The sequence below is a fragment of the Diospyros lotus genome, chromosome 2 (genome assembly GCF_014633365.1).
Source record: "Diospyros lotus cultivar Yz01 chromosome 2, ASM1463336v1, whole genome shotgun sequence".
Classification (NCBI taxonomy): domain Eukaryota; kingdom Viridiplantae; phylum Streptophyta; class Magnoliopsida; order Ericales; family Ebenaceae; genus Diospyros; species Diospyros lotus.
Genome location: NC_068339.1, coordinates 9,426,146 through 9,449,301, shown reverse-complemented (window position 1 = coordinate 9,449,301; position 23,156 = coordinate 9,426,146). Strand labels below are relative to the sequence as shown.

At 35.4% G+C, this 23,156-nt stretch overlaps 1 protein-coding gene across 6 annotated transcripts; it reads left to right on the top strand.

Moving 5' to 3' along the window:
* The first annotated feature begins 16,876 nt into the window (after positions 1–16,876).
* On the top strand, positions 16,877–23,156 carry LOC127795541 (uncharacterized). Of its 6 annotated transcripts, none has more exons than XM_052327301.1 (6): positions 16,877–17,070; positions 20,177–21,702; positions 21,796–21,848; positions 21,945–21,996; positions 22,268–22,398; positions 22,692–23,156. In XM_052327301.1, the coding sequence occupies exons 2-6, from the start codon at positions 21,678–21,680 to the stop codon at positions 22,764–22,766; spliced, it is 336 nt and encodes a 111-aa protein (XP_052183261.1). In that variant the 5' UTR covers positions 16,877–17,070; positions 20,177–21,677; the 3' UTR covers positions 22,767–23,156. The 6 variants fall into 6 exon arrangements, 5 of the variants coding, with proteins under 5 accessions (XP_052183261.1, XP_052183258.1, XP_052183257.1 ...); XM_052327298.1 differs by having other exon boundaries at positions 21,945–22,005; XR_008021829.1 differs by lacking the exon at positions 16,877–17,070 and adding an exon at positions 17,078–19,276 and having other exon boundaries at positions 21,945–22,398; positions 22,751–23,156.

Below are 23,156 nucleotides of genomic sequence, written 5' to 3'. Positions count from 1 at the left end.
ATGTCCTGGGGTCGACTGCTCAGCAGCAATCTTTGGTGACTCTTGCTAAGTCATCCCTCTGGTCCTAGTTTTTCACTTTGTACACATTGTCAGTTTGGTGGCTCTATCCGTGGCTACCTACATGTTCACTGCATGATCCTGGTCTTTGTGGAGCTTCATTGATTCAGAAGACGTGTTTAAAGTGCCAACGATTTCTAGAGGTGACACTTTGATCTAGAGCTATAACTTAGCATTTCTTTTGTGTTGCTTCTTTGTTTCTCTATGTTGTGTTGATCTTGTTTGTGTGGGGATCTTGAGTGTTTTCTTTATTTCATTTGCTATGTCATTGTGCGCTAGGGAATGTCTTGATTTGGGTTATGTACAGACGATTTCTCTATCTACACATCTTTTTACTTTAAAAAAAGATATATTATTAATTTGATTGATTTCATGAATAATCTTTATTCTAAACGCTAAATAGTATATAAAAAAAACACCTTTCTACATATTTATATGTTGGTAGTTAATTTAAACAACACATCTATATTCATGTACAGAGAGAGCATTAAGAGAGAGAGAGAGAGAGAGGGGGGGCTGACAGACATGCATATATATATATATATATGTATATATATGAAAAAAAAATATGGAGAGTGATTGAAGAAGAACATAATTTGTTGGTGCAAGAGTACTTGGATGTGTATGTGGTGCTTTGAAGGCGATTTTGAGGATCACTACGTACGATAATTAACAATGCATATCTCAAATTCAAAGAAGAATGTGGAGAGTGCTGGAATGAAGTCGATGTTGTTCGCCGCCCAGCATTGAACGGTGAAATGTGAAAGAGTCTTGGGTTGATGATGCACGCATTTGGAAGAAGAGTGGATTAATTAGTAGTTGAGAGCTACTCTTAATTTTAAGGTACAAAATTATCAAGAATCCGTGATGAATAATGTTGTCTTTAATTGTTCTACCCGTTAGTAAATATATAAATAAAATAAAAACATGTTCTTTTTAGTAAAGCCATTAATATTCCTCATCCTCATCCTCTAATTAAGAGATTGCTATTGTATATATAGTAAAGCTAATATTCCTAAACTTAAAAACCTTTTCCATTAAGTAATATTCATCATATATATATATATGGTACACAACCACTTTTTACTTTGAGTTAAACCATTTAACAAGAGTCTTAAATTTACAAATATAGCTATTAATTGTGATGTGGCATTACCTAAAATTATAAGAATACCCCTACGCACTAGTGGCCTCGCTCGCCACATGGATTACCCGAGAGGCTGACACATGGCAAGTCAACAATCTTGTGCAGAATCTGAAAGATCCGAGCCGGTCCTCATCAGGTATAAAAAGCTCTACAACTCTCACAGTTGCTACTACTTACATTTATTCTACTAATTTGAGCGTCGGAGTCCACCCCGGGGGACCCTAGCCCCGCCACTCCATTGTCTTGCAGGTCTTATCACCGAGGTCCGACATTGCCAAGTCCGGGGTCCGATTCCCGAGGTCCATTCGTAGAGGTGGCACGTGGTGGTCGGTCCCAAAAAACCATCATCATTTGGCGCCCATCGTGGGGCCGACGTCCAGACTCGCTAGCCTCTTCTTTCCCTACCTCGCGCTTCGGACTTCAACTCCTTACCTCGGACCTCGGTCTTTCCACCAGTATCACACGACTTTCGCTCCTGGCCATAGTTAACTACATGACTCCCCGAAGAGACGTGACTCGTAGCCAAGCTAGTGCCAATCTAGAGGCCCAGCCACAAGGGAAGAATCCACCACCTCCGGCCAATCCAATGCCAGATGACCGACTCACCAGGCTGGAAAATTAGGTCCAACAGTTAACTGAGTTGTTGACTGATTATCTACTCCAGAATGAACAACATCGTCCGCATGTGGCCTCTCAGCGGGAGGAGCACCAGTCACCTCCTCTTACTCAGGAGCCTTGTCAATCGCCAGTCGAGCCAGGAAATCCATCCTCCTTATGAGAAGGAGGGACTCCGTAGGAGGGGCAATTGCGTTTCCTGGAAAGGCAAGTCCAGGAACTCAAGAGGGGAAAGGAAGAGCTGCCTCATCTCGGCTCTAACCAACCCCTGAGCAAGTGCTAAGGTGCAACTTGGATTTGATGGATGAGCCCCGAGGCCTGGCACGAATTCGACAAGCCGCGTATAATCAGCGCATTGCTAGATACTACAATCGACGAGTCCACGCTAGGAGTTTCATGCCAAGAGATCTTGTACTGCGACGGTTTGATATGAGTCATCCTCGGGACGCGAATAAACTAACTCCAAATTGGGAAGGACCGTACTAGGTGATGGAATCCTTAAGTCCGGGGGCATATCGACTAGAAGACATGGAAGGTAAGCCCTTTAAGTATACCTGAAATGTGCAAAACTTATGGAAGTTTTATCAATGAGCAGGGGAATTTCCCGAACCTCTTTGTACTCTTTTTACGACTAATGGTAAGACTTCAGATTCTCTCCATCAAATAGCAATCTCACAAAGGCCAACATTTCACCAAAGAAAAATCCAAGGGTCACGAACCCTAGGCCGTCCCCAAATGTGGACTAATGGCCATGGAAAAACCCATCCAAGGGTCATGAGCCCTAGGCCTTCTCCAAAGGTGGACTAATGGCCAAGGAAAAACTCTAGCCCGACACCCTTCTTCGCGAGGGAGTGGCTAAAATCTAATGGCCAAGAAAAAAAATTCAGAGCCCAACGCCCTCTTTCGCGTGGGAGTGGCAACAATCCAAGGGTCACAAGCCCTAGGCCGTCCTCAAAAGTGGACTAATGGCCACGGAAAAACTTTAGCCCAACACCCTCCTCTGCGAGGGAGTAGCTAAAATCCAAGGGTCAAGTACCCTAGGCCGTCCACAAGCCAAAGATGGACTAATGGCCGGAAGAAACTCAACACGCTCCTTCGCGTGGGAGTGGCGACAATCCAAGGGTCACGAGCCCTAGGCCGTCCTCAAAAGTGGACTAATGGCCACGGAAAAACTCTAGCCCAACACCCTCATCTGCGAGGGAGTGGCTAAAATCCAAGGGTCACAAGCTCTAGGCCGTCCTCAAAAGTGGACTAATGGCCACGGAAGAAACTCAACACCTTCCTCTGCAAGGGAATGGCTAAAATCCAAAGGTCAAGTGCCTTAGGTCGTCCATAAGCAGAGGATGGACTAATGGCTGGAAGAAACTCAACACCCTCCTCGACGAGGGAGTGACAAGAATCCAAGGGTCAGGAGTCCTAGGCCGTTCCCAAGCCGAAGGTGGACTAACAGTCGAAAAAAAATTCAAAGCCCAGCACCCTCTTCTGCGTGGGAGTGACTGAAATCCAAGGGTCAAGAGACCAAGGGATCCCAACCTGATCAGGGAAAATCCCAACCTGATCAGCCAGACTAAGGGATCATAGCCAAACCAAGGGAAATCCCAACCTGAACAGAGGAAATCCTAACCTGACCAGGGGAAATCCCAGCCTGATCAGCCTGACCAGGGGAAATCCCAACCTGATCAGGAAATCCCAACCTGACCAGGGGAAATCCCAGCCTAATCAGCCTCACCAGGGGAAATCCCAACCTGATCAGCCAAACTAAGGGATCCCAGCTAGACCAGGGGAAATCCCAGCCTGACCAGGGGAAATCCCAACCTGATCAGCCAAACTAAGGGATCCTAGCCAGACCAAGGAAAATCCCACCTGACTAGGGAATCCCAACTTGACCAGGGGAAATCCCAACTTGACCAAAGGAAATCCCACCTGACTAGGGAATCCCAACTTGATAAGGGGAAATCCCAACCTGATCAGAGGAAATCCTAACCTGACTAGGGGAAATCCCAGCCTGATCAACCAGACCAAGGGATCCTAGCTTGACCAGAGAAAATCCCAGCTTGACCAGGGGAAATCCCAACTTGATCAGCTAGACCAAGGGATCCTAGCCAGACCCGGGGAAATCCCAACCTGACTAAGGAATCCTAGCTTGACCAGGGGAAATCCCAACTTGACTAGGCATAACCAAGTTCGAAGTGCAGGCTACAGATCCGAGGCTAGGAATACCCAAGTCCGAAGCTTCCACTCGCAAGGTCCATTTGTCGAGGCGATGCATGGTGGTTGGTCTCACAGATCATCATTATCATTTGTCGAGTTAAAAATACTCTTATGCACATTGGGAAAAATCTACAGTCAAATAACTTTAGAAATTAAGTTACTCCTAAACTCAGCGTGATTCTCAGCTCAGCTCAAGGAATGGGGGGCAAGTGATGTAGCATTACCTAAAATTACAAGAATACCCCTACGCACTAGTGGCCTCGCTCGCCACATGGATTGCCCGAGAGGCTGACACGTGGCAAGTCAACAATCTTGTGCAGAGTCTGAAAGATCCGAGCCGGTCCTCATCAAGTATAAAAAGCTCTACAACTCTCACAGTTGCTACTACTTGCATTTATTCTACTAATTTGAGCGTCGGAGTCCACCCCAGGGGACCCTAGCCCCGCCACTCCGTTGTCTTGCAGGTCCTATCACCGAGGTCCGACATTGCCAAATCTGAGGTCCAATTCCCGAGGTCCATTCGTAGAGGTGGCACGTGGTGGTCGGTTCCAAAAAACCATCCTCAAATTGTGTCAATTTCAACTACCCATCCATTACTTTTGGCTTAATTAACCTCATACTGTTAATTAAATACTTAATTTAGTCGAATGTAGCCTACCAAAATTCATAAATAACATATGAATATTGTTTTCCATTAAATATTCTTAAAAATACACGGTAACATAAAGTGCTATAATTTCATGACACCTATGGTTAAGGTATAATAAATATATCTTCGTTTTAAATATATGCATTATCATACTTTATTTTTACTTTCTAAATATTTTTATTAATTAGTGATAAATACGTATAATAAATATATTTTTATTTAAAAGTAAAAGCAAATTTATTAATTTATTAAATCAACAAGCCAACCCAACCCTCCAAGGGGAGAAATGCACTGGAAGCACAAGGCTGGCTAAGAAGAAAGAAAAACTAGGAGCCATGGCAAAGCAAGCCAGGAAAACTAGGGATGTCCCAATTGATAGGTTGATGTGAACCAGATAAAAAAAAAAAAAAAACTCCATCTAGTCTAAGATCAAAGTGTAATCAAACCCAATTCGGTCTCAATTTTAAACTGAAAATTAAATTAATCAAAAAGTGAGAAATAAAAACTAATAAGTACTAATAACCCAGTTAAAGAAACCCACACACCTGCTAGCTGTTCATCTCTATAAGAATTAAGCAAGCTTCTTAATCTTCTTTTTTTTTTTTTTTTTTTTCTTTTTTAACTTTTCTCGACGTGAAACAGAAAAAAGAGAAAATATAACTTCTTGTGTCTTTTTGATTTTTTTTTCTGTTTCATAGTTTTAGTATGCTCATAAGTATTTCTACCCTTTTTTTTTATATATTTATGTTCTTTTTTACTTTTCTTATATCATAGTACGCCTCATTTGAAATTGGAATAAATAGAAATTTAATTTTTTCCCCTCAATTTTCAGTTGCATGAAGATTTAATTTATCACATCATTTTATATGATGTCACGAATTGCAATTCTAAGATTTTATAAAAATTCAATTCTGATCCAATCGGATTAAACTGAGGGCCTATTTGATTACACTTATTTTCTATGAAAAATGAGTATTTTTCACTTAAATTTTAACTTTTGTAGTGTTTGATTGCACTTATTTTCTAAGAAAATAAAGAATTGAAGACACTCACAAGACATAGAACGATATAAAGGAAACATGTGAGCTTAAAAATGTAATTGAGAATAGTTGTCCCAAGAGAGATCCTCCTATACTTATACTACAAAGATAACCCTTTATTTAAGATTATGTATCCTTATTTAACAAGGGTTAGGAGTGGTTATTCAAACAATTTTAAGAAGATTAGTTTTATCCCATATGAATCGTCTTGTTAGGATTTAGGAGAGAAAGGTTTTGTCTCAAATTTGTCATGATTAAGATAAATTACTAAATTGTAAGAGGTAATCCATAACCATGACTTTATCTCTAACTTTAAAAGAGAATCCTAACCAAATAATGTAATTTAATTCTAAGTAAGATTGGTTCGTGCATGTGTCTTGTGAAAAATCCCTTTACTCAAGTCAGGCTACACCTGAGTAGAATATCGAGATTGATGATGACCTAGTCAAATGGATTGAGGCCAAATGTGGCCTGAGGGAGATACACACGTATTAATTGAGCTGGAACTTGGATATTATTAGAAGTCCCTCATATTCTTTATTCAATGTAATTAAAGTAAGTAGAAGTAGTGTCGTCCTCCCCGCTCATTCTTTGGAGTCGAAAACACGCTTTAAATGTCTAGACCAAATATGATCTTTAAATGCCAAGGCTGAATGTGGCCTCTGTGCATTGAGTTGGAAGGAAGCCTTCGAATGTCTAGGCCAAGGGTAGCTTTCGTACGTGCCTTTTGGATAACCTTCGACGATGCCTAATAAATCTCCTTTGAAATCATGGGCCCCTCTTTATAATTAAGGCAATTAAAATCCTCAAACATATATGCCAAATACATGCCTAGACATATAATGATATATAAACTAAATCTAGATTCAAAGGTAAAATCGGTCATTTGGAAGCGCCAACCATTCTTAGCAGAAAGCAATTGTCAATGACGTTGTCAAAACTTTTAGCTGCAAGCTTCATATGAGAAGTCCATTCCCCCAAGTGGTTCTCCAATGTCATCATTATTGTTCAAAAACATGCAGAGCCTAACGAATTTGCGTCGATTTTACTGACTTGAATAAGGCCCCTTCGAAGGACCCATTCCCTTTATTGAAGGTAAACCAGCTTCTGAATGCAACAACCGAAAACAAAATTATGAGCTTCATGGATATATGCATACTTTTCCTAGAATCAAATCAAGATGTGGATGCTACATGAAGAACACATCCTCTATTGTTACAAGGTAATGTCTTTGATTTAAAGAATGCAAAAGACTAGTGATTGGTAAACATAATATTCAAAAATCAATGGGCAGAAGCATAGAGGTGCACATTGACGGCCTCCATATAAGGAGTGTAAAACCCAAAGAACATATTCTAACCTCAAAAAGACCTTTTCTGCCTTTTGAAAATACAATTCAACCCAAGGAAGTGTGCTTTTGGACTCAATTTCGGGAAGTTTCTCCCATAGATGCAATGCCGGCCCAACAATAAAGCCATATATGTGGTGATATAAGGTTTCCAAAATTAGAAGGCTCCTAATTTTAAACATTTATAATATATATTTTATTTTTTTTAATAATAAATATTTTATTAAAAAATTAAATACAAAATATTATACATCAAAAGAGTCAATTAATTTTTGAATGCATATATTACTTATAAAATATTATTAACAATTCCAGTTTCAGTAATTTCTGCAGAAAAAAGTTTTTCAAAATTGAATTTAGTAAAATTATATTTGAGATCAATTATGTCCCACAAAAAATTGAATAGTTTAGATATATTATCTATTGAACATGATTTATTAAATAAACTTGATTGTGGAAATTTATTGAACAATTTTACATCTTAAAAGACAAGAAAAATTAATTTTTACATAAAGATGAACATAGTTCAACACATATTTGTAGAATAAAAAGTTACTCATTATTGGTGAATTTTATCTTTTTAATATTGTCAATTTAATATTTTATTTTATTTCCTTTTATAAGAGAATCAAGAATGTATAGTTTTTTATTCACACTAACATTCTTAGAGTTTTAAGAAAAATTAGTTTTGTTTTTCTTTATTTATTATAATAAGTTGTTTGGATTTTTTTTTTTATCACTGAGACATTATATTTTAATTGAAAATTTATATTCGTTAAGAGATTATTATATTTTATAGTTGATTGAATTTTAATTTTTTTTATTTAATAAAATGATGAAATATTTGTGTAAAAAAATATATTATTTATTTTTTATAAAAAAACAATATTCTTTAAGAAGGTCTTGACAAATCTTTTCGTTTCAAACTCTCAATTTCGTTGAGTCGACTTTGTATAGATGATCAACCATTGAAGAATTAAAGCAAATCTAAAAAAGATAATTTAAACGATCCTCGACATGTAACCCACTCGAAGCATTCATCATGTCCAAAAACTCAACGGTAAGATAAACGTGTTAGGGTGATTCATAGCTCTTTTAACATACCGACGTCAACCATTTTTCCAACCCCTAAAGCAAGCCCAAGCCTTCTAGTGGAATGAAGGCTTTTAACAAACCTAGAAAAGATGATTTTAACTACATGAACTCGTAGCTTTCTGAAACAATGTACCTTTACTACCAAGCTCCCACTAAACCAACATAATAATAATAATAATAATAATAATAATAAATTCAAAAAAAACATTTCAACATAATAATAGCAACACTTATCAAAAGATAAGTCAATGTAATAATAAAAGAGCAACTGTACCTTTACTGCAGAATCTCCCCACTAACCAACATAATAAAAAAAATTCAAAAAAAAAAAAAACATTTAACACCTAAATAATAAAAAAAAATTGCATTTCAAATCAAATAAGAACATATATGGAAAAATTACATAAACATAATAATAAAGAATATCGTTAATGCACGAGATTCTCCACTTTGTAGAGATCAAGCTAGGCAGCAGCATTTTTGTAAAAGCCTTAGCCTAACTTTACAAGGAGGTTTTATTCACAAGTCAAACTAACTCACTTTGTTAAGCTCAGGAGAAACCATTATGTTGCTAAGAAAAATTAACAACAAAGGCAGAAATAAAATCAATAAATTTAAGTAAAATCAAAAAATATGAGACATAAAGCATTGCACAAATCAATCTATATAGTCAATAAAGATGGTGAATAAAATATATACCTTAAATCAACAATGATAAGGCCAATAAAGAAAAAATAACCTAAAAAACTAATAAAGGATAGGCCTCAATGCACGTGATTTTCTCATTTTCTGCTGGCTGGTCGGAGACAGGTTATTTTTTTACGAAATTTTCTTTATTGCCTTGCAAAGAGCCTATTTCAACTACATGAATCTGTGACCTTCTATTAACAAATTAAGGAATAAGCATACCATTACAACCAAAACACACCCACTAAACCAACATATTGATAACAGTAAAGTTATTAGAAAATACATAATAATAAGGGGCATCCTTAGTGCATGCACAAGGTTTCCCAGTTTGTAAGAGTTACGGGAGAATTATTTATGTACAAAGTCTTCGCCCAGGTTTGTAAAGCTGTTTCCAAAACTCAAATCCAAAACCTTCCTTTCATAAAAGAGAAACCATTGTATTGCTACCAAGGCTCGACAGGCAAAGCTAGCAATAAATAATTAAAGAGTGTAGTACTGCAAAACCAATTTGTGCTAACATATCTAAACAAAAAAATAAAAAAGAGTAAACGAAGCATTAATTATGCAGAGTAAAGAAAAAGCATGAATCTAACAACATATATAAAAAAATCAGATGATATTAAATCATAAAGAGAAATGTTACGATGAAAAAAAATTACAAACATAGCTAGGAATAAAATAAAAAAATTGATATAAAACTAAGAAATCTAAGTCATAAATCATTACAAAAATAAAACTTTACACTCGATCAAAATGATTAACCAAAAGTACACCTAAAGTCAACACCAATAAGGCCAAGAGTTTAACTACAGGGTCAGAAAGTCTCACCGAAAGACTTACAGAATAGGGTCGAAAAGATCAAAATATTCTCGCTCCAAATACAAATTTGCAAGGGATGTCATTGCCTAGCCTTCACCTCTCTCACTTCTCCCATGGTCGCGAGACCACCGACCGCAGCGCCTCGTTGCGCCTCGCCTCGCCTCGTGGACCATCATTATTGCACCCAACCTTAATCTCTTTCTTTAGCCCTAATCTTAGAATTAAGAAACTATTAACGAAAAATAACCCTGCACATATGCTAACAAAAAATTAAACAACCCATTAACAAATATGAAAAAAAAAATCTCTAGTAATTAATATTAAAAAATAAAGAAAATTAAATACAACATAAAAATCTAAGTTATAAAACATTGCACAAACCAATCTTTATAGATGGTTAACCAAAAATAGTACCTCAAGTCAACGTCAATAAGACCAGTTACGTGCAAAAGGTTTCGCTCTTGAGGTGCCTTCAACAATGTGGAGGGAAAGTAAAGATGGAAGGTGAGTGGCTTGCTTCCAAACTGTGCCTTCTCCATTCGTGAACTTCATGGTCACCTATTAGAGATTAAACTTTGCACGGAAGCTGATAAGGACAGAAGTATCTGGAAGGAGCTGGACGCTGCGTTCAAGACTCAAGCAAGGAAGGTCTGCACAATGAATCCAGATGTTTTGGAGGATGAAATCGGGAAAATCCTTGGGATTTCAATACAACTTGTTGTGTTCCCCAAGTAGAATATAAGGGTAAAATTATTATTCTGCAATTAATTTCCTGTTTAATGTTTTCTCTATAAACAAGCCTTGTATTCAATCGTTAGAATTTTTACGACCGAGAGAAATTGACCTAAGATTTCTTTTCACTGAATCCATAACAAACACAAGTGTTTGGGAGAGTGAGAAAGGAGTAACAACACACTCCAACAGATGGAATCAGAGCCCTGGGAGGTTCGGAAAGATCTTAAAGCCACTATGAAGGAGGCGAAGCTGTGGTGTGCAGATTTCAAGAAAAACAACTAAAATCTACTGTCTCGACAGAAGCCTAAGTAGAAGAAGTAAGACTTGAGGAGAAGCTCTGTTCAGAAGAAGTGTTCTCGGGATATAGAAGCTTTTGAAAGCTTCAAAAGTCTTGGATGAATGGAGCTTCAAAAGCCTTAGAAGCTTCAGAAGTCTCGAGTAATTAAAGCAGAGAAGACGCAGGGAATGTATGCATTTTGGAAGGAAAAAAGTAAAGGAGAAGGAGAAGTTGAAGCAAAGAGTCCTTCGGAGGACAAACAAAGAAGGCTGTAAACTAGTGTCTTGAGCCAGGTGATGGTATAAAACGTGGTAGAGAAAAAAATAATTTTGAAAGGAGGAAAACTAAGCCGTGGTAACGAGTTATAATTGTTGGCTCCAGGAGTTGAAAAGTCGATATTGGCTTTAGTGGATTTGAAAATTTAGTGTTCAAAAGTCAAAGCTTAAAAGGAAAATGGCTAGAAGTGAGTTTTAACCTCCAAAATTTGCGAACCAATATTATGATATTTAGTGTATTCAAATGAAGCAATTTTGGGATCATTTTATGCATAGGAGTTTGTTCAACATGAGCTAGCTAGCTAACATCGAAGCTGAAATTAAAAGAAAAATAAGTTTAAACATTCTCGATAAATGACAAAAAAATGCTATACACAATCTATCAATGAATGATGAGACAAATGTTCGAATTAGTTGTCTTGACAAAAACTTCAAGAAAGCACGGGGTCTACTTTAAAAATCCTTCTATACAGTTGATAAGACTTAGAAAATTTGCCTACAAGCTTTAAGATCACAATTTGAGGCATTGCGCAAAGAAAGTTCAAAGTAAATGTCCGATTATTTTTCACAACCAATTGCAATTGTCCATCAAATTAGAAGAAATGGAAAGGACAGCACTAATGTTCGGGTCAGGTCATAGGAGTCGAAATACAAAATGGGATCAATAGCCATTGAGGATTTGAACGATTTGGAGCAAATGACTGTGGAACAGCTTATGGGTTCAATTCAAGTGCATTGGAGAGATTGAAGGAAGATGATAAGTCCATTGATCAAGCACTACAAACAAAGCTGGCAGTACAAGAGAAGAAAAGCAAGTTAAGCAAAGGAGACTCTTAAAAGAGGAACAGGTGGTCAAACCAAAACAAGAAGCAAGTCAATGGAGGTGAAGTTGAGAACTCATCTAACCAAAAACAGATGAGATAATGGCAGAGGACGAGGCCTGACATGCTAGTCGATTGGAGGTACAATAAATTCGAGATCCAGTGCTATAACTGTAACAAGTTTAACCACCATGCTTCCAAATTTTGGTCCAAGAAGGAAGAAGATAAAGTGAATTTCACTAACAAAGAGAAAAAAAAGAGATGAGTGAGTCTTATTGATGGCCAAACGATGCGAATCTCGATGGTTCAAGTACTTGGTATTTAGACACAATTGCATTCAATCAAATTAATGTGTGCAATAAAAGAGTTCCTTGCGGAGCTCAATGAAGGATGCATTGTCAGTATCACTTTTGGTCAGTTGCCACAAAGACCAATCAAAGGGAAAGAGAAGATCTTGTGGTAGCTAAAGAATGGTGATCAAAGGTACATTGCTGATGTTTACTGTCTAGTTGATATGAAGAACAATATATTGAGTTTGGGACGATTGCTAAAAAGAGGATATAATATCCATATGACAAATTCCACTCTCATGATTCATTACAAAAACAATGACTTGGTCGCATTCGTGAAGATGGCTAGGAATTGGATGTTTCCACTCCACTTGAGTGTATGCAATTCAAAGTGTTTCAAGGTCATTAAAGATGAATCAACACTATGGCACCAAAGATATGGGCATCTAAATTTTGAAGCTTCGGAGATCTTGAGGGAGAAGAATATGGTGCTATTTTACCTAGAATTGATCACTCTATCAAAATTTGTGAAATGTGCATCATGAAAAACAACAAAGGAAGTCTTTCCCAAGCAAAGGGTCAAAAAAGAGCATCACATCGCCTGAATTTGGTACAATCAAACGTTTGCAAACCTTTAATTTCTCTCCTACTACCATTGGTGGCAATAGGTATATCATTGCTTTTATAGATAAATATAGTTGAAAAACATGGGACCATGCATTAAAAGAAAAGAGAGAAGTCTTCATCAAGTTTAAAGAATTCAAGAACTTGGTCAAGAAGCAAAGTGGACGTAGTCTTAAAGATTTGAAGATGGACAATGGAGGGGAATATTACACGTCTTTAAAGGGATTTTCAAGCAGAATGACACAGTTCTTCAATTCACTATGCCTTGTACCCTTCAACAAAACAACACAAAAAAGAAAGAAAAAAACCATTCTTAACATGATACGATGCATGCTAAAGGAGAGTAAGATGCCACAAAAACTTTTAGGGAGATCGATTATGTGTGTAACATATCTACTAAATTGATTTCCCACAAGGATTGGGAATTTCACATTGGAGAAGGCATGGAGTACAAGAAAACCAAGTTATCATCTTAAAGTCTTTGGAAGCATTGCTTACCTTGAAGTACTTGAAGAGGAAAGGACAAAGCTTGAAGATAAGAACCAAAATGCATATTTTTGGGATATGCTAAAAAATCAATTAAGTGGTTATAAGCTCTACAACCTAATCCCTGAAAAGCTTGTATGCTCAAGAGATGTTGAGGTTAATGAGAAGCAGTTTTGGAATTGGAATGTTGACAAGCAAAAGCAAAACATGGTAGAACAAGAGTCACCATTTAAATTTAGAAATGAAATAAATTAGGATTTAGGAGTTACTGGATCTGGGCTATTTGACCTAAACTTTAATAGAATAATTTTGGATTGATTTTGAGAATTGGGTTTCGATTAAAAGTAATATAAAATTAATTTTTTTTTTTTTTTTAGATTCGGCCTAGTGGGGGTTCACCTAGCTCTGCCCTTGGTTGACATTTTAAATTCATACAAAAGAATAAGGTTGTAAAATTAATTTTTTTTCTATAAATAAGATTTTTATTGAATAGAAAAAAAGAGAGAATATAATAGTCATGTTATGGGGATTACAAGGGCATTATATATAGCAAAAACTAGGGTATATCTCAGTCTCACAAAGAAAACTAAGTTAAAAGTACAAAGAAAACTAAGTTAAAAGTACAAAACACCATGAACTCAACAATTAAAACAAAAAAACACATTTCTCATAACATATTTGTCGCTCACTAAATAGAGGCTTAGTACTTGTTAAAAAAAAATTAATGTTACTCTCTAAATAAATTGAATTTGTTAGATTTTGTTGAGGTTGGAAAAAATTGTCATCAAATTAGTTTGGTAGTATAGCATTTAAGATGTTAATTAATTTTTACAAGTCATATGGAGAATACAAATTCATATAAAGAGCAAGGTGGCAAAATTTGTGGTTTCAGTATTTGCTAAAAAGAAATTGATCTATGAGAGATAATTTATTAAATATTATTGAGGTCGATAAATATTGTCATCACAATAAATTTGATGATATGAGACTTTTAAAAGTCATGCCAAAAATTTAAATTCATACTAAAAATAATATAACAAAATTTGATTTTTGGTACTTGTTAAAAAGAGGAAATTAGTCATTGCCCATTTAAATGGATTGAATATTGTTCGTGTAGATAAAAATTGTCATCAAATTAGATTTGATGACACATTCGCAAGTCGATTGTCTTCTAAAAGTTACATTTTATAATAAAAATTCGTACAAAATAATAATATGATAAAATTTAATGTCACTTGTTGATAAATTGTTGGAGTTGAAAGTAAAAATATTAACCGTTAATCGATGTATGAGTTTTTGTTTCATTTTTTTTTATCACAATTTCAATTTTATTTTATAATGATTTGAAAAATTTGAAATAAATTGATGCCAACTATTTAAATTATCTACATATTTTTCTGTTAATATTTTACTTTCTCTATTTATGGTAGTAATTATTATTATTATTTTATTTCATTATTCTTATTTTATATCTAAATTTCAATTAATATGTAGGGAGAATAATGGATGGTGAAATTCCAAATTTAGAAATTGAAATTCCAAATTTAGAAATTGTTCTGTGCAATTAAACAAAACCATAGAGTTTGGCAAAAATATACTAAATCTCCTAAATTATCATAAATGACAATAACCTCTTTTGTCAGTAATAAATTATATAAATCAACTATTTTGATATTTATTTTAAAATATATTCTCTCTCTTTTATCCCCTCCTTTCCTCCCCCTTAATGAAAAATTACAAAACATATGCTAGTTGGAAAAAAAAACACAAAAAATAATATTAAGTTTATACTTATAGTTACCTATAGTTATATTTGGTTCATATGTTTAGAAATACATTTTTATATATATTTAGTTTAAGTTTTTATTTATGTATTTTTATATATATTTTCTGTAAAAAAAGCATAGTGAAACATAAATTATTTAAAGGATTAATGGTATAATTGTGATGATTTTAAAGATAAATGATGCTCCTGTATTTTCATGAACACATGAGTGTTTTTTTTTTTTTTTCAACTAATAGTGTAATTTACCATTTTTAAAAGATTAACAATTAATATTTCTTAAATGTTAACTAATATTTCTTAACCATTTTGGTTTGTAGAGGAATTTGAAGTGTTTTTTTAAATCAAATTATTAATGATAGTTTGACTCATAATCAAACCATGTTTCAAATTACCTAAATCGTCACTTAAAGGTTTGGTGGTTTAAAAAATATAAAAAAAATAGTTATTAAAGTTTAATGCACATATAATAAAATTAAAACAATATTATTAAATATAAAAAAAGAATGTTAGTATTTGTTAATAAAATTTAACAAACAAGACTAAATTATAATAAAAAAATTAAAATTAATAACTACAATATTGAAAACTAAAATATAAAAAATAATGTAATATAAAATACAATTTTCAATAATTAACAATGCAATTTACTCAATTTATCTATATAACAACATATAATTGACCATCTGCTGATATCAAATTTGCATTAAATATTTTATTCAAATCTGGAAAGTTGTTCAAATCCTCTCTTGCGTATAAATAACATTCAGATAGCAAAGAAACTAGGATAATCTAAATTGAAAAACAAAACATTAGGGCATATTATCTTTGTTGTTTTTAGGTTATTTTTAATTTTTTAAAATGATGAAAACATGTTTATTTTGTTATTTTTAAAAATATATTTTAAAAAAAATGCAAAGAAAACCCAAAATGCCTAAAAATCATTTTGGTTGTTTTGAGTCAAAAATAAGTGTAAAATCTAAAAACGCAAAAAACAACTTTCGACCGATCAAACGTCCCAATCTTGCACAATAACAACCTTTCTCTTCCTTCTATCTTTTATTTTTTCTGGCACAACAACAACTAATCTCCCATAGCAGCTCTCATCGTCTTCCTTATCTTGCACAACAATTTGCGTCCACCACCGCCATCACCTCTGTAAATCACTGATTCTGTGTATGGTTGAAGGTTTAAGCTTAGATCTATAGAGATTCAACCATTGAATCTTACCAATTTTTTGGTATGTTGGTCGATGGGAATAAGGGTGTCGGGTGATTGCATTTGATTGTCAGAAACGACCGACCATGGTGGCCGGTGGTGACTACCAGTGTATTTACCTGAGTGTTAGATTTGGCTGAAAGTTTAAATTTAGATTTATAGAGATTTGATCATTGGATGTTACTGATTTTTTGGTATGTTGATTGATGGGGATGAAAGTGTTGGGTGGTTACCTTTGATTGTCGAAAACCATCAACCACGATGGCTGATGGCAATGGATAGTACGTTTTTTAATTTTGACCGAAAATTAAAAATTATATATATGAAAATCTAGCTATTAAATCTAACTTATGTTTGTGTATGTTAAGTCTCTTATCTTGGCAATTTTAATGATAGGCTTTGATTATGGGAATCTTTGGCTGGCGGTGGTCGTCGACGTCACTAGTGACCGCAGTTGTAGTTAGTTTAGGCTATTCGTTGAATAAAATATTATAAAATAATTTTTCTTAAAATTTAAACGTAAATATTTTTTTAATTTTTTATTTTGAGAAATATTTTTTAAATATGACCAAAAAATATATTTTTAAATATTTTAAAATAAATATTTAAAATATAAAATTCAAAATAAATTAAAAATTAAAAATTAAAACACAAAGCTAATATATGATAGCTTGGATATGGAGAGAACGGAAGATAAAAGGTAAGGCTAATCAGCAACTAAATGATAGACGAGCGCAAGGCCTAAGAAGTGGGACGCCCAATCAGAATGAGAAAGATCGACGTTCCCGCGTCTCCGCTCCCACCTCCACGGCCCCTTCCACAAGGATTCCTTTCTCGCCGATCGAAAGCCATTTGGCGTGTTCTCATCATTTCGAATCTTGCCCTGGGAGGTCTCTTTCTCTCTCTCTGGATCGATGTATACATTATGCATTTGCGTATACATTTGCATACACATGAGAATGGAAATCCCTGTCGGGTTTGCATCAGAAGATAAAAATGCGAACTGGGAATTGATTTTATTATTGTTGCGTTGAAAATGAAATTCGGGTTTTATGCTTTTTTTAAGGTTAAATGGTGGACGCAATTTGGTAAATTATGTGTTTGATGTTTTGACTATGAGACGGGTTTTTAGCTTGTTCTTGGATTGGTGATGAAGGTAGTGTTTTAATGAAGTACGTTATGGTTGAAGAGAGAGTTTTGATGAAATACGTGCCACATACCGATGACTGAAACATTTTTCTGCTGTCCGGTTCACCCATCAATGTGCATTATTTTTTTTTTTTTCAAAGCTCTGTAGATTTTATGGAGAGTCATCAGGCCTATACAAAGAATCATGTCTGTTGATATCTTGTATTGGGCTTGCTTTCAATAAAGGTTAAGGATGAGTTAAGGGAAGAATTTGTCACAAGTATTCTCAGGTATTTTTCTCAGAACTGCAGTTGCCTAAGCTGTGAATTGTGTTTTCTTCGGGGCTCAGAACTATGTTTTCGTTAAGCTTTTTGTCATGAGTTATTTCCTCTCTCCATGTCTGTCCAAATATAATGTGAATTTAGGTTTGGGCGCTATCTGCTCATTTTTATGTCAAAGTTGTATAGGAATGGGGAAGAGATTGATAGAAGGATTAAATTTTTGATAGGTAAATAACATTAAAAGAAAAGTGCCGAAAGAGGACAAATTAGGGTAAAAAAAAAAAATCAACTATAAACAGGGCAGATAAAAAGATGAAATTTGCTTCCAACAAGAGGTCCCTTGAGAAAATGTGTTGGGCTCTCTTTAGCCTCTAAAGCTCTTCTATTCCTTTCTAGCCAAATGCTCTGCATTACATGTAGTGGAGTGAAATTCCAAATGCTTCTCTTCTATGGCTCCTCCTTGGACAATTATATAATGAAGAGTGTAAAATACCTGAAACTAAATCTGGGACCACTCAACTAAGTCCATACAAAGCAAAGATGGGGCAACACTGGTGATGCGGAACTCAACTGAACAATGTAGGATAAGGTAATCTTCTGATTCCCCAAACTTCTTGTAACGAAGCACCAGTGAACTCAAAGGGCCTGCTCTTCCTCAGATTATCAATTGTGAGGTTGGAGCCATATGAGTAGTCCGTGTAAAGAAGATTGTATGTGAGACACTTAATCTCCATTCAACCTTCCAAGGAACGCATATCTCTCCACCATCATACAACACATCATAATAAGACCAAGAAATACAATGCGCTAATCATGAAATAAACCAGTAAAAGTTGTAAGGTATTAATGTTCCAATCAGGAAGATGATGCCTAAAGTATGTGATCACCAGACAATGCCCTCTTGATAAAAGGAATAGAAATCCTCCATATAAGCAATTTTATCCCTGCTCAACCCACAAAGATATACAAAACCTGGCAAAGGTACCCATCCCCATACCAGCTGTTAGGCCAAAACTAAACCTTTGATCCTACCCTGACTATGAAATATTTTTCTGTGTTTGTTTCCTTCTTACTTTCTTTCTATGTATTTGTTTTCTCAATTTCTTCCCTTTTTTTGGATTATAAAAGGAATAAATCACTCCACATGAACATTTTTATCCCTGGTCAACTCAAAAAAAGATATGGAAAAAATTCACACAGACAACTATGCCCATGCCTACTGTTAGCCCAAAACTTTACCTTTTGGCCTATCCTGACTATGAAATATTTTTCTCTGTATTTTTTCTTCTTACTTTCTTTCTATTTATTTAAATCTTCTATGTATTTTTTTTCTTCCTTTTTTTTCACATTGGTGACCATCTTTATATTTCTGCAGGAGTCTAAATCAGAATGCTATTTATTTGAACTGAAACTATGAATTTGGTGAAATCTATTTCTTTTATTAGATTGTTTTTGAGCAGGTTATGAGGAATTAAGATGGTCGATCCAGTCTTCATAATGAACTTGGAGTTGCATAATGATCCTTACCAACCCAAGCAGCTATTAGAGATGCATCTTGTCATTCCCTTCAGTTTTGGTAAACTTTGGGCAGTATAAATTCAAAGTGGTAGCCAATGAGTGATGGCTGGGTGCTTCTTTTTGTAAAGCAATATTTGGAGTATTTAACTCTGGAATCTTAATATAATAGGTATGATATGACCATCAGATACAGACAGAAATAGCAATTTTGAACATAAACTGGTGTTGCTATAGTAATGTGGTTCAAACAAACTAGTCATTTAAAGTTCCTGGATAGACGGAGGAGCTCAACTTTTGCTGTTTTAACACAATCAAATCTATCTTAGAAGTGCCCACATGTTTTGATTCAATAACTTCATATCATCACATTGTCTCGATCTGGAATCCAGTCCTGCTAACAAAATTCAAGGAGTGGCTATATCCACTCTAGTAACAGATAGTGTTGTCCCTTGCTGGTAATTCGTCTTCAATTGATCAAACCATAGTTTGACTAATTTTTGAAAATTTTTGTTATTCAAAGTTGCATTGTGCGTTTGAGCAAATATTATTGCTAGTTTACTGTAATAATTCCATCAGTAGACCTTCTTAATTTGACTTTGTGCAGCTAGTAAGTGAAATATTTTATTCCTGAGAAATACCAACTTTATCTATTAAAGCAATCAAGATCTGCACTTTCTTCAGAATTCAATAGAGAAATGAATATCTGCATGACAATCTGAAACTGATTCTTTTGCTATAAGTTGCCTCCTCACTGAGCTGGTTAGTGATTACATCTCTATCATCTTCTTACTGTCCCAGTGATATAATATACTATGAACTTTTCTTGTTCTCCAAATTTTTTATGTTAGACAAAGACACAATGAGCACATTGTTAATACTAGGGAAGAGATTATTATGAGATTTAGGAGTATGCTCCCTATAATGTTGTCAGCCTTTATTTCGCTCTCAGCATCATCCTTCCAATGTCACTTGTTACAAACTGTGGGAAAAAAAAAAAAAGATTTGAGACTTTAAACTCATCTCTTGACAGTCTCCGGACAACTAACCTACCTTCATTGGTGGTCTCCAGCCTACATATTCATGAAGCCGAGAAAGAAAGATAAAGCTGAAGAGGATAGCAAAGCTGCAGCTAACATTCCCTCCGCTACAGTTGTGACTACACTGACTCCTGAGGAAGCAGTCCTCTCTCCTTCAACCACTGAACGTGTGAAGGTGCACCAGCCCATTCCCGAGGATCAGCAGCGCGAACTATTCAAGTGGATATTGGAGGAAAGGAAAAAAGTGAAACCCAAGGATTCTGAAGCGGAAAAGCGAATCAAAGAAGAAAAGGTCATTCTTGAACAATTTATTAATGCAGAATCCATCCCAAGCATCTGATTTCTGTTGTATTTCCTTAATTGGTGAGATTACTAGAATCTTGTCCTCCTCTATTGATGCTGCGGGAGGTCAGGATTTCAGAAATTGTGTACTTCAATGGCTTGTCCTCCTCTAATTGACAATGAACTTACTTTGATCCTTGCTCAAAGAGAAGGATTCGTTTTAGAGGGGTTTACCTATGGTTCTTTCAGTGAGTTGTAAGATCAATCTTAACTTGAAATCATTGGCTATATTATTAGTGTTCTTTGGTTAGAAAGAAAGGGAAACCCCATGGTCAAAGGACACTAGCAGGCCATCGAGGGGCTTGAGACACCTGGCCACCCCTTTGGGTTGGCTTGCAGCCTTCACCCATGGACCCCTTTTAGGAAAGATTTTTCAGGCTATCCACACGCTCTATTGGGTAGAACCCTTTCTAATGTTTTTTGTGAAATGGTAACTTAGTTTCTTTAGTCACTGTGATACTCAACCAATATAATTCTACAGCGCAACCTTTTTTTTCTAGTTATAAGCTACTATTGATTTAATATTATAATTATAGATAATTCTAATACAATTCCAAAATTTTGATTAGAAAGCCCAATTCTTTGGGTGGATACTAAATTTCATTAAGATCTCATTTTCAATTTATGTGTTAGAACATATGATTATATAATGTAATTGAAACAATTATGTTAAATAACGGTGGTTGAGGACTTAAAAGCCCTCCAATTAATACACAAGTGAGATTAAGCAAATTGCTCCCATACCAAGACTAACATTCGACCACAACCCAAATCGTAGATTGTATTATCCTAATCCTTTTTTGGCTTAAGCCATTCAGACTGTAGTGGTAAGCAACAATTTCAAAAAATATTTTATTTTTTTGGGTACCATGTGTTTGAAAAAGGTACACAAATATGGACAAAAGTAGAAGTTTGTCTTCCGGACATTTGAGGTGGTTAATATATGGTTTCAAACTTGATGGAGCCCACCCCCAAACTCTACCTCTTTGAAGGCCGCCTACATCCACATTCTTCCATCCAATCCTTCCTCGGTTTTCTCAGGCACACCCGCAAAAGTACAGCATGCATACCTTCCAAATAGCCCATCACCTTGCCCTTATTCATGTTGATTTCAACCTTATTGTCTTCAGTAACTGGCTCTTCAAATCAAATCTTGGGTTTGGTTGATTTCCATACAGAGTTCCACCTTCAATGCCAGGCGCCATCCATGTTTCAGGTATAAACAGCTTCCCTCCTATGTTCAACTTTCACCCAACAACACTTCCTTTACTGTCATAACTTTTAAGAGTTGTATTCAATCTCCTTCCAGTTCTGGACTTCAAGGATCTTCCATCTTCATCAATTTTAGTGAAGGCTAAGTGGGTAATTTCTGTACTTTTATTTCCTTCGTTCAATATTTGAATGCGCGGAGTTGGCTGGAATTTGATGGGGTTTCTTTCTCTTGGTTGTGAAATGCAGGTTCCATGGGGAAAAGAGAACATCAAACATGGGACAAGGGCGAATTGTCTTTGTAATGACTGTAAATTTCTTTCCAACTTATATCACTGTTACTTATGGTCTTGGTAACCAGGTTCTGTTGATGTTGATTTTAGTACAGCCCGTTGACAACCCTTCGTGATAATGTGACTATTACACTTTAGGATGTTGAGGGGAACGAAATGTCACACAGAGGTTGAACATACTGTTTAATTTTTAAGTGGCAGAATTTGAATTTATCTGTGAAGTGTATTGGTTTTTCTATCACAAATTAGGCTAATGGAGCTAATCTTCTGGTCTAACAGTTGTTCAAACCTTGTTGGTTCCGGAAAAAGGTTCCTGGGATGATTTTATTCCCCTTGAAGGAGGGGGACAGGTGCATATGAATATGCAGTTTGTCCTCAGTGAAGAAGAGCGCAATCGGATTCGTAGCACGGTACGGTTTCCCTTTCTTATTCCTCGTTCCTTCAGTTAAGGAGTTGGTTTTGCAAGATACAAGAAAATTTTATATAGTAAATAACATATTAATGGTTTAATATCCCTAGAACCAATATTGCAAATGCATTTTCGTTGGATTGGTTAAAATAAGTGTGTTTGTAACCTCACTCTTGGTAACCTTTTATGGACTGGATTAAGAGGTAACTCATGGAACCTCACTCTTGGTAACTGGCTTTGATGGCCCAAGTTAACGATTTTTAAAGATTATAACTCCTTTTTATTCTTCTTTAGGCCACCATGTTGTTGGGATTTATTGGTTTCCTATTTGAGGGATATTTTTATGTCTGTAGAGAGAATCTGCAATGAAGAAGAAATATGATGAACACTCTCAGGCCATAGGTCAAGTGGCGGGCAACTGATACGCTGGAGTTAGCACTAGTAGGTCACGAGTTCTATACTCGGCCTAGGCAAGGGCCAAAAGTCTGTTTGTGATTTATCTCTTCTGCCAAAATTGAGAGTACGAGCGATGAGAGACCACGCAAAGGTAATAGTCCCAAGAAATATGATGAACAACTTAGTAGCGGTCTTAGATGTTCAGAGATGGCTAGTTCTGCTGGTGGTATTCCCGTGTCTTCTTCATTTGCAAAGATTGAGGTCTCAGGTTTGATCAGCTACTTAAATTTACAAAATAAGGGAAAATGGAAGGAAGAAGTAACAAGAAATGCTTTTAATTTTCAACGAACTCTTCTGTTGCAT